This window comes from Fulmarus glacialis, unplaced genomic scaffold (genome assembly GCF_000690835.1).
Source record: "Fulmarus glacialis isolate BGI_N327 unplaced genomic scaffold, ASM69083v1 scaffold36757, whole genome shotgun sequence".
In the NCBI taxonomy this organism is placed as follows: domain Eukaryota; kingdom Metazoa; phylum Chordata; class Aves; order Procellariiformes; family Procellariidae; genus Fulmarus; species Fulmarus glacialis.
In genome coordinates this window covers 1-12,543 of record NW_009223183.1, presented here as the reverse complement: position 1 = coordinate 12,543, position 12,543 = coordinate 1, and the positions used below count along the sequence as shown (strand labels likewise).

General features: G+C 39.7%; 1 protein-coding gene across 1 annotated transcript; it reads right to left on the bottom strand.

Moving 5' to 3' along the window:
* Positions 1 to 263: 263 nt before the first annotated feature.
* SUCLG1 (succinate-CoA ligase, alpha subunit) lies at positions 264 to 4,619 on the bottom strand (the record flags this gene model as incomplete). The annotated part of the gene is made up of 5 exons (XM_009581717.1): positions 264 to 347; positions 2,642 to 2,699; positions 2,788 to 3,000; positions 3,513 to 3,629; positions 4,516 to 4,619. Coding segments are annotated over 5 exons (576 nt in total), but the record flags the coding sequence as incomplete, so codon positions are not given.
* Between the last annotated feature and the right edge of the window lie 7,924 nt (positions 4,620 to 12,543).

The window sequence follows — 12,543 nt, the reverse complement described above, 5'->3', positions numbered from 1 at the left end:
ACTTCTTGGGAAAATCTGTTTCCAAATTGATGTCATATCTGCTGGCAGTTCTCCGTTCAAAGCTGTTTTTTAGGCTTTTATTAATCTGATGTGGAAATGATAATAGAGAAGGGTTATACTCTTCACAGCACATAGGGATCTCATTTCTCAACATAATTGCCATTCAGCAATTTCTATGCTTGCAAAAAGAAATTAGTTTGGATTCCTTCTTGTAAAGAAAAAGATTAGTATAGGTGCAATAGGCTGTTTCTGAGGAAACCTACCAACGCAGAAAGACTGCCCCAATCCAACCTGCGTTGTCTGATGAACAGCTTCATATGTCAGGGTTCCAGATCTAGACACAATACCTTTAGGAAAGAAAAGGAGATAAACATAACACTAACATAGCTAAGCGCATGACTAGAAGCAGCTGTTCTTATATTCATGAAAATCGCCTTAATAAACTGAACATAAGGTGCCAGGTTTTCCAGCTATCCTTGCCAAAACATGAAACCTTCATGTAAGATTCTATCTGTTCTATTTCTTGGTTGGCATTTTTTAACACTTAATTGTCAACAGACTAAATCTGCCCAGAAAGTCAGTAATATTGGCTGAGACAGCATTCCTCACACTACAGCTTTACCAGGAAAAAAAACTGAAAACAAAATAGAAGAATATACTTCTTGTCTTGTATGTGAGTACTGATAGAACAACAGTTAACAAAAGAATTCCGTATTAATCACGTCTCCAGTATGGCCAGGCAAACGAGAGATCCTCCAGAACAGAAATACACTTCACAAATGCAAGTTATCACTATTAAGGTATTTGTTGCTGCAGCGCACTGCTCTACAATACATATTCAGCATTTACATTACAACATTACAAGAGACCACAACCCTAATTTTAAATTCAGGATGGAAGGTAATACAGAGCCTAGATCATGGGCAAAATATTTGCATGGTTTTTTTGTTCATTTTTTCCAAATCAAGGTTTCTGTTAATACTACAAAAGGGAAGTTTTCCAGGAAAAACAGACATCATCTTCCATCTACTTCAAGCCTTCTGACAAGGAATATAAGAATTATTGCATGAACAGAGGAAAAAAATACACCACTAAACAACTTTAGTTTTATCAACTGTTTATACTGTTGGACAGCACAGATGTCTACTAGCAAAAGTTTTTTCTTGCTATGTTTGCAAAGGGCTTCCTGTTTACTACAAGATCAGATTGCCTCAGAGAAGCTACAGATAAAGGTCCAAAGACTGGCTATTTTTATAGCTTGCATCCCAAAATTATCAAATGATTCTTGGACACCTCACAGTAATAGAAAGCTGGGGAGCATATCACCAAAGGTCACAGTGTTAGACGAAGCTGGGAGGATGGCAAAGTTACATTTTTATTCCCTGATCCTTGGACAACCATTGAAAACGTTTCCAGCAACGGTGGGGCAACTGGATTCAGGATTTAAAATATTCTTTTGCACTTGATGTGCCTTGCATTCAGATTCTACTATCTTGTGACTACAAGACATTTCTTGCAGATATTTAGAAAATCTTAACAGAACTTTGATTCTGAAGGGAGCTCAGGGCAATATCAGTTGACGCTACCTTTTACAGTCACAGAGCAATGTCTTGATGGTCTCTACAAAGGGCATAATTGCAGTCATCTGATTTTTCAATTCCAGGTTTATAGGTATTTCTGAAAGCTGCAGGTGTGATGCGAGTGTTAACACATCCTCCAGCATTCACTAGGTACAGCTTATTGTCAAGCCAGAAGTGGTTAAGTAGCAGAGATAGTTTCTCATGTTAGAAAAACTGCACTGAGTCCACATAGTTCAATAGCACTGAACAAGTCTTCCCACAGTAAACACACTTTGCATCAAAAAAAAATTGTCATGTTGCAAAGGGTACTGTGCTCAAGTTAAACTGGTTACCCCACTGACAGATAACAACAGCATATGCTGTCTACAACAGTGTTTCTGAAGCTCTATTTAAGTACAAATGGGTATTTTTTGAAGAATTTTCTTTATAGCTCCTGAACAGCATTATTTTCTAAATAATCAAGTTGTTATTTTTATAGTTTAGAACAAGGAACCAACAGAAGTCAGGACAAGAGACTTGCATGCAACAGGGCGTGTAACTAGCATATGATTATGAGTAAGTCACGGCCTTTCTGACCTTAATTCTGCTGTCTGAGAAGCGGGTGTATTTGTCAGTTCCACTCGTCATGGTACAGTTGCCTAAATTATCATGTTATAAACTTGCCTGTAATCTCTTCTCATTGCTATAATACTGAGCTCACTGTAGGTGTAGGATCCCAGTCCTCAGGAGCCAAGCTGTTGGAAGGATTAGCGTTTGAGAGCTTAGTGCTCTCAAATCCCAAGATAAACAGAGGTATCCTCAAAGGAGGGTGTTAGGGAAACGAAGTCAATCACATTACCTAAGGAAACTTCCAATTGCTTTGCCTCTACCATCAGTACTCAGTGCCTGCTGTGGTAGACTGACTGATTTTGGCATTCAATTGATAACAGTGAAGTTCACTTACAAACAGGACAGACAGCATGACAACTGTCTTCAGGGCAGGATGTGACTAGCCTCATGAATAAGAGCACTAGAGTACCAAACTTTAGTTTTAGATGATGCATAAATATTCAAAAACTCACCAATTCTTCCCTTCTTGTGAATGTGACCCGGCATGATACCAATTTTACATTCTCCAGGCTAAGGAAAGAGTGGGAGAAGTCAGATGGAACATTCCAACCATCACTAAGAATGGTTCAGCCTCGGAGGAAATCCAGAAGTCACTTACATTGATGACTCCAGGGCAGTTCGGGCCCACTAGCCGAGTCTTATCCTGCCGAAGCAGTCTGTGTTTAACCCGAACCATGTCCTGCTGGGGAATACCTTCAGTAATGCATACAACTAAGGGCATTTCTGCATCGATTGCTTCATTGATCGCAGCAGCAGCAAACGGAGGAGGTACATATATAACAGTGGCAGAAGCACCGGTTTGTTCTTTGGCCTACAATGGACATAAGAAATATATTTAGCATTTAGTGGGGCCAAAGAGAACATCTCACAACTAGTCATTTAAAATATGTCCATTCACAGGCATAAATTAAGAAATGGATACGTATTAATTTACTGTAATCAAAGCAAGTGTTAAATTCACTGAAGATGGGACACATACAGCACAACTAGGGAACTGAGAACTAACCACTATCTGGAAAGGATCTGCCCCATGAACACCATCATAAAAACCCTTAGTTTGCTAAGAATTCATCATACACACTGGAATCAATCAGAAAATAGTTGCATGTATAAAGTAAGTGTATCCAAACTCTGTGAACTTCACAGTGGAAGCCAAACTCATGCCTGACCACAATGAACGCTCCCTCTTTTACAAGTCTTCTATTTCACTCCTTGCACAGTGACATCCAGGCTCAAATGTTTGTCTCTTCAGTGTGAGCAATGAAATAAGGAGCCCTTCAGCAGCATTAAATTGTCTGCCCTCCAGTCACTGCTGCAAATTACCTCCTTCACAGAATTAAACACAGGCAGACCCAGATGAGTTTTTCCCCCTTTCCCTGGAGAAATTCCTCCAACTAGATTGGTGCCATAGTCCAATGCCTGCTGGCTGTGAAAGGTGCCCTATGAGAGAGAAAATAAGTAAAGTTAAAAGGCATGTAATAGCAAATAAAATGAACCAAAAAAGTTTATGTTATCTATAATTCTGAAGGCAATTTATGGCACTTAAATTTACATTGAGAAGGGAAGTTTTCACTACAGATATACAATCAGCTATTTTGAAGAGTGCATCAACATGTTTTAAATGGGTTCAGAATATGCTATGCTTTTTCTTTTAAATCAGAGCAGTGTGGCTGCATACTAAAGGATAATTTGTTGCGTGTTGCTAATACACCTGCAGACATAGCAGCCACATTTTATTTTCCACATCAAGTCTGGCATATGAAAAACACTATAATGAAATAGAAGAAATTAGCATTCTCATCCATGACTAGCTGATAGCTTTAGCAAAAGCAGTCTTCTCCCCTTGCAAACGTGTAAAAGAGTGAATGTGAGAAAATTATTAAATATCCTGAAATAAAAACAGAAATTTAATTCATAGGCATTGACATTCAAAGGCATTTGTGAAAGAGGTACTTCTAAAATGGTAAGGTTTTTGTAGTTTTTTGCAAATTTCCCTTTACAAAGAAACCCTTTCAGTTGTATACAACAAAAAGGCTTAAGACCAAAATCAGCAACAAAAATCAAGAGTAATATAATAGAGATGACTCAAAACCAAGTTTTAAGCTTGTGCACAAGTGGAAAAAAATTATCTAGTCTATTGAATCTAAGGAAAAAAAAAAAGTCAACATAGAAAGAAACTACAGTGCTGAAGGGACCTTCCTGATCACGAAGTCCAGCTTCCTATCAACATGGGCAAAGCCAGTATATAATGCCTTTTATACGTTATAGTTTTTGAACTAACTTTCTGAATTGAAAGGGCGATAGAAGAAATGGTTCATATACATACCTGTTTGCCTGTAAAACCCTGACAGATAACCTTTGTATTTTTGTTAATATACAAATTTTTCCTTGATGCCGAGTAGGAGCAGTGTCGTACTCCATTCTGTTGCACTAGAGAAAAAAAGAAAAGAGAGGACAAACCATTAATCCACTGCTTTGTTAGACTCTAAGTCAAAAAACCTCCTATCAAGTAAGTGCATATATATTAATGCTTATATCAAAAGATTAATTGATCCAGTAGTTCACGCTTTCAAAAAGCAGCTCTGAAAGTTGTAAGTATTTAGGACTTGTTATTCTAAGACATTCAACACCTGTAGTTCACTCTACTTATCATTGTGATTACTCAGTTTGCTAGGAATCAGGTTAGGTATTTCTCATACTCGGTGCTTAATATCAGAACTCCAGTCACGACAAACAACAGATGGAAACATCATCTCAACCACTATTTTCATTTGCAAATGACCATGTTTCTGTCCTCTAATAAATTCTGCAAAGTGACAAAGCAGAACTAAAATCCTGATATCCCAGAGGCTGTTATAGTGTAGGTACTATGTTATACCTTCTGTGAACATAGCACAGTCCATACTAGACAATGAGGAGGTCAAGGGTCCTTCAGCCCAGGTGAAACCTAATGCCAAGCAAGACATATAGCAAAAGACCTTTTTCCAACAGATGCCTAGCTACAGGAGCCTAGGCATCACTGCTTGAAATGCATTTGGGCTCGTGAGGAAATATAGCTCTCCAGATAGTTCACCAGAACCATTTTCAACTTAGTTCTCACAACTCTGGTACCGAAAAAACAAAACAACACAACACAACTGCACAGTGCATGCTGGTATCAAAAAGACAAGGTGAATGACTGCATCTCTGCTGAAGGGAAAGATATGTTGACATCAAATGATTAAAAAAGAAATGCACAGAACGTTATCATGCAAGAAAGCTTGAGATGAGGAGGAAAAAGAGGTCTTCTGGTATAAAAATGATGCATGCATTGCCTACATTCATTGCCATATGTTTTTTCAAATACCAGAGTTTTGAGGGGAGCAGAACCGATTTACTCCCTGCAAGTATTTTAGATAAAAACCGTATTTTGTGCTTAGAGTGAACATGGGAGGGTACAATCCTAATACAGAAACTGACACCAGTATGTTACTATATACCTCTTTAGCTCTTTTAAAACTTTACCACTTAAGATTTGAGGAAGTAAAAAGTGAAGTTAAAATAAAAAGAAGAGATTCTGAATCATGGTCCCTGGAGTGTTCCACATACTTGCTCAGGCATGCCTGAACAAGGGAGGCATTTTTTTTTCTTTTTCTATTTTCAGAAAGGAAGCAAAAGCTATTAAGTGGAAAAAAAGGAAAAAGGTATTCTTCAATATAAACTGCTAATGCACAGAAGTTATTGAGATGCGTTATAAACATCTTGTAATAACACAATTTCTATGGGGTAGTAAAAAAGCGCAGAAAATTTAAGACCCATATACACATTTCTATCACAGAGCTACATAAGACTCTTTCACAAGTACTTTTGCCAACTAAATTTTAGTGATACACTGCTTTTATGCTTTACTTCTATTCAAAAAAAGTGAGAAGAAAAATAAAACCATGCCAGAAGAAGCCTACAGATATCAGTGCTATTGCTAAATCTAAGGTCCTTATTCTGTTCTTTAGAAGGGCCATCAGAAACACAGGACCTCAACTCCCAACCACCTTCTGCCATTCTCTAAGGAGCTGTGGCAGCACCTCATCTTCAGACCAACATAAAGTAAAATTCAGCTAGATTTTAAAGAGAAACGTACAGACTAGCATGCAGTAAACTTCTAAGAAAAGTGGTAAAAGTGCACGTCAGCTTACTGACCTGCAGGGTTTTAACCTAAATCACATCTTTATCCACAAATACTATTACAGAACTTGTTACGCTAAGAAGAAATACAAAGCAGTAATGGACAAAGTATGTTTGAAGCTAAGATTTAATGAATAGGGTTATGAGCCTGTCTGTGGAAGGGTAGAGAAAAGTCTTGCTGTTCAGTGCCACAGCTACAGAAGAGACAGCACAGCATGGTCTTCGTGCTTGGCCAACAGCTTAGCCTTCCCAGACAAGGCTGCAACGCCCTGCAGCTGCACTTGCGCTGCAACACCAAGTCACTCAAATGCACAGCTGGCAAACAGCAGCCTGCCTCCAGCAAAGGAGAGACAAAATAAGCAAAGAAACAGCTGGCCTGCTGGTTAGGAGAGCAGGGCATCAGTCTACCTGATCCCAGTCATTCAGGCAATCCCTCTTGGGCACGGGATGCGACTGGGTGAAACCCAACCCTGAGGACAGCAAAGGATGATCCCGCTGTGAAGAAGCTGTTACAGTCATGACCTACCACCAGCAATGCCTTACGGAGAACCGTCTGGGCTTCCAGAAGTATGGGAGTGCATGTTTTGAAAGCCCTCTGATGGGCCTGCAGGGGTAAAGAATAAACTGGCAACACAAAACTAATTCAAATCTAAGTTTTACATGTATTGTTTGTGCTACAACACTGACAAATCCACCTGCAAAATAAGAGAGGGCTACTTGCACACTGCACGCACTCAGTAATTTCAGTATTTTGGGAAAAAAAAAAAAACCAAAACCAACAACAATACAAAACCGAAAACCAAACCTTTGACAAATAGTCACTTCTTTCTCTATACCATAAAAGCAATTCTACAGTTCCAGTTCAGCCATCCGTTCCATATCTATTTTCAGGTGTTTATAACCTTCACAAAAATGTTTTTGAAAGCTTAACTTTGTCAATTCTCAGTTTTGAGAAGTTTATGTAGGTATATTTTTCAAGGATAAGAAGTTTTGAGCAATTTTCACACTATCAAAGTACAAAAAAAAAACCAACAGTATCTTTATACACTGATAACTACAAACCAGCTTTATATGGATTTACTGTTGAAAACTGTGCTTCTTACATGACGGAAGAGCCCTCGTTCACAGAAAACAGCTGGTTCAAAAAAGTCTGGCTATAGGCTTGAGTGGTTTGCTGTCTTCAGAGAAAAGCAGCTTAGCACAGGCTGGGGAGCAACAGCACGTGTCTGGGGAGCAACACATTTTGGAAAAAAAATTTTTTAAAAATTAATAACAAAAAAAAAAAATCACCTTGCACTTTCTAAGCTGGATAAGTATGAGTTTTGGTGGGTTTTTAAACTGACACGATGCAGCTCTATATTTCTCCCCATGTCCTTGTCTGAAGCAATAAAGTTTGCCCCTTTATCAGCACAGTAGGAGCAGCAGAGGCATGGGTCAAGATGAGGTTCTGCTATACCTGGCACAAACAGTAAGTCCTGGGTGCAAACAACTGGCAATTTAAATAGTCAAGACAGATACAAGATGAGAAGGAAACAGGTGGAAAATCAAAATGGCATGCCTAAGTTCACAGCAGGTAAGAGTCAGAAATAGAATCCAAGTCTCAATTTCCACCCAGGAGCTTCATGCACTAGTTCATACTCCTTCACAACTTCCAGTGCCCATTCAGGCAATTGCTTTTACTAGGACAAATTAGGGTGCCCAAGTGTAAATGCATGTTCCTTCACGAAGAAGGACAAAAAAAGAAAGATTTGCTCTTCTGGTTACCAGGATTCAGCCATAAACCATTAAAAGCCAAATTCATTAGCGATGCTGTTTTAATACACACTCTAAATTACAGGCCAAGTTACAAAGGTGCAGGTTCCAGATGAAGTCCTAGAGCATAAGGACAAGTCTCATCAAATCCAAATCTTACCGAAAGCACACTGAACTGCTGTATTTTGTATAATCAGAGGTGTAACATAACATTACTGTGTCCACCAAAGGCCCATAATAGACCTTTTGAGAAGAGTATTAAAACTAAAATAAGAAACCGGATAATCTTTCCCAGGCAATCCCTTTCACTTCAGCCCCATCCCTGTTCTGTTTTGCACAGTTTGTGGTTTAAAAAAAAAAAAAAAAAGAGTTGTGCAAATAAGAAGATGCATTTATTTTGGCTCTCATAGCTAAAGAAACGTACCTTACCAAGAAGCTATTTTATTCCATTGTACAGGATAACCAAGTAGTTATGAAAAGTACTCAAATACCAAAACCCTGCTGCTACAGGATAGATTTGAAAAGGAAGATCTAAATTTAGCAGAGGGGTATAAACCTGTATATAAAACATCAGTTGTTTTACAGTAAAGAAACCTTACTAGAAACTATGAGACAGAATTACCTCCAACACACACGCTGCTGGTAGTTACTCTTGCATTTCCAGGGAACGAGGCCCCAGCCGAGCCCCAGCCCAGGACTCGCTGTAGTCCAAGTAACAAGAAAACCCAGCTACATTTACTTCTTGAAAGAAAACTCACAATCTGAAGCCTTGAACAGGGCTTTAAGCTCCCTTGTGCATTACAACTAAAAAGCCTTTCTAGAAAAATACACTATTATTTATCATCAAGTCCAAACACGAATTTACATGTTAAAAAGAAAACTGACCCATTTGCAAGGTATTTTAAAGTACATATCGAATGTAAATGCTGTTCACACTGAGCTTTCAGGCACTCATTGAGCAGCAACACCCCCCAAGCACAACTCTCATTTAAAATTATACAACCCAAGCTACATTTGCCCAGCTTATTTGTGTTGTGTGAGCCAGCTGACAGTACAGATACTAAGGGCTAAATCTCTTCCTCACTCAAACTTTACAAAGCTGAAAACTTGTTATTTTCAGGGCTTTTTGCAAGATTCCCTAGAGCTACGGACAGGAATCCAAGTCAGTGTGCCTCCCTCTTGTCCACACTTATCCCAGACAAAAAGAAAAGAAAGTTTGGAAGCTGAGGTAGCATCTGAGGGTGCTCACAAAATGAGCACAATACAAAAGTGTGACAGAACAATACAAAAGTGTGCAGAGATTCCTTTCTAGAAGGACCTGAGCAGATACCTACATTGCCAGAAGACTGAAAAGTAGTCTTCCTCTATTACTCCTTGAAATAGCCAGAGAACTTGGAGATGAAGGAAGATATTCCTCCTTTTCCTTTCTATTACCTATGTAAGGAAAGAAGAAAGCCTTAGAAATCATATGGGCTCCAATAAAAATGGGGAAGATGGAGGCCAGTGCAGGAGAAACTCAGGGAAGGATTGAGGTACAAAGAACACCAGTTAAAATGCTAAAAAGTGGGGGTTTTTTTACACATCCCTCCCTTATTTTCCATCAGTTACAGACCTTCAGTTTGTTTCTGAGAAACCCTTCCAATATTTTGTACATGTTTAATTTGCATTTTTATGACCACCTCCTTTCTCCTTCCTCTGCCTACAAATGCATGGCCTGAAAAGGACAGAACAGAACAGTTCTGGACAGCTTCTTATATTTCAGAAGAGTATAGACTTAAAAAAAAAAGTTTGGCAAAGACCGAAGTGCTGCAGCAAATTTCAGAGTTCACTGACTAGAAGCTTGATATTAACAAGAATATTCCACACACAGTTTCCCATCCTAGTTCTTTACAAGGTTTCAGTCTTCATTATCAAGTCGTATGTACATATTCATACAGACAATTACATTTGGATAATTCTCCCTCCCCAAACCCATCTACAGAATTCACCCTTAAAGGTATATCAGTTGCATTAGTAGAAGATTATCCTTATTGACAAAGAAGTTTTCATGCTATTGAGGGATTGCTCAAAATATCCTACTCCTGGTTTTAAAGAGGATTATGTGCTTAGAGAAGGATTTCTAGGTATCGCTTCCCAGCCTCTCTTCTCTCACCCTTCCTTTGCCAAATTCCTGTTAATTATGGAAAACCCAATTTATGAACGTGGCATAGGAGTTGAAGAATTAAGTAAATTCATCAGTCTGTAAAGGACAGATGCAATGACTACGCTACATCTACCATATTAAACAAAACCAGGACTAACGGGCAAATGACATTCAGAAAAATTTCAGTCCTTTCAACACACCTCTCTTTCCTAACCAAAAATCCCCACTCGTTGCAATGGACATTACTGGCTACGCGGGGTCATGGGAGACACGGTGGCATTTGAAAGAAAAGCTTTCTCCCGAATTTATGAAGCTGAAACAAAGTGAAGCATCTCAGTGAAACTGCAGGCCCTTGAGGAAACAAGCATGTTCTTTTCAGCACTAATCAACTCTTTCTTGTAAAGCAACAAACTGTTTTCCCCATGCATACTCCACTAAGAACATGTGTAGCTAAAGATTTGGGAGCTTTCCTCCCCCCGCAGTATTTACATAACAAACAACTAAAGAATTCTTCAATTTAGATTGTTATTCCTGCAGCAATTCTTTGCCAGCGTTATTCACATAATTTACCGTAATCTTTTAATCTAAGAGCTCTACGAAGCCTTCTAACATGCCCAGAACATAAGATCCCTAATCCTGACTCTCCGATCACAGCTAAGGTGCCTACAGAGACCCTCTTCAAAGTGTGGTATGGACCGGCATAGGTCTTTCTTGACTCTGTCCATATAGAAACAGCGCTTTCAGCTGACCTTTGAGCAAGCACTTCCCGTTCACTGACATATTTCATACTGTTTTCACAACTTCCTGAACCGAACCTTATGGATACACACCCGTGTGCATCGCTTTTGCAACAGAACACACTAGAAACTCATGATTTTAAATCACCACTGAGAGAAGATGTTAATTATTTGTTACTGTACAAAGTCCAAATTTAAGGTTACAGCCGTCTTTTAACATTTTGCAAAGAGTATCAAACCAAACAAAGAAAGGTTTCCAATGAAGGACTATTTCATCTTGCAGGAGTTTCTTTAACAGACTTCATGAACCGTTGCAAAGAGCACGCTTATTGAGCCACTTAGACCACTTACTCCCCTCCACCCCCCCAAAATCATCTTAATCACTTTTCCCCTGAATCTCTTACTGCTATTTGTAAAGGGAACAATGTGGGGTTTTAACACATAAAACTGCACCCAAGAGAAACTTTGCTGGGAGTATAAATTAACCTAAATTGGAGGTGCTACATTCCCATCTGTTCCCCTCCATCAGAACCAATTCTAATCGGATTCAGGGGAGCCAATTCAAAGAGCCGAACTGGCAGAAATTAACAGTACAGTAAGCAAATACAGTTTTCTGCTCCTGCTCATGGAGGACAAGAGGTAGGAATGGATGGATACCTGAGGGGATGGTAGGTGTGCCGCAGGAACAACTCAGACCAGCTTGAAATGTTGTGGGATCACATTACTAGACCCTGACCTGCAAGTTACCACCACACCGAGACAAAAAAACTTCGTGTGCAGTGAAATGAAGCAGGTTTAAGTTTGTCCATTTATTCTCAGCTGCAAGAACCAAGATTAATGCATCAATTCTTCCGTTTAGATTCCAAGAAACGGCTCTTATGCCTAGGCATACCCATACTGATTTCAGTAGAGGATGCAGCATAAACTGCACAAAAAAAGCATGCTGAAAAGAAAAAAAAAAAAAAGGCACTTTTTTATTGTGATCTTCAGAACAACACATATAAAAGCTTTCAAGCTGAAATATTAGCCTCAGACTGCTCCTGTTCTCCATAATTAAAGGCTAATATTCTTATTCTTGACCACAAAAGCAACTTTACCAACTTGTGTTGAAATCACAGGACAATTTAGGGAACTCAAGAGGTCTCTAGTCCAAAGCACCACTCGAAGTCACCAGATCCAACTCTATCAGCTTCCTCCGGGTCTTGTCGAGTTTTCAGTATTTCCGGGAATATAATGGAGAGAACAACTTTTCCGGGTCCCCACACCTGCGGCTGACCGCCCTCAATGCCAAAACTTTTCTTAACTTTTAAAAAGAGTTTTGCTTTGCAGCCACGTGTGTCCCGTACCGCCGCGCACCTCCAAGAAAAGCCTGCCTCCCTCTCCCCCCCCCCTCACGCTCTGGAAGAGGGGCTGCCGGCTCTGGGGAACAGCACTCTGATCCCGCCTCGGGCCCTCCGCACTCCGGCTGAGGAGACCCAGCAGACCGAGGCCGGGGAGAGGGGTTTGCTCGCCGCGCCCGGAGGCCCGGCGATACCCCTGGGGACAGGCGGGACGCTCCCCC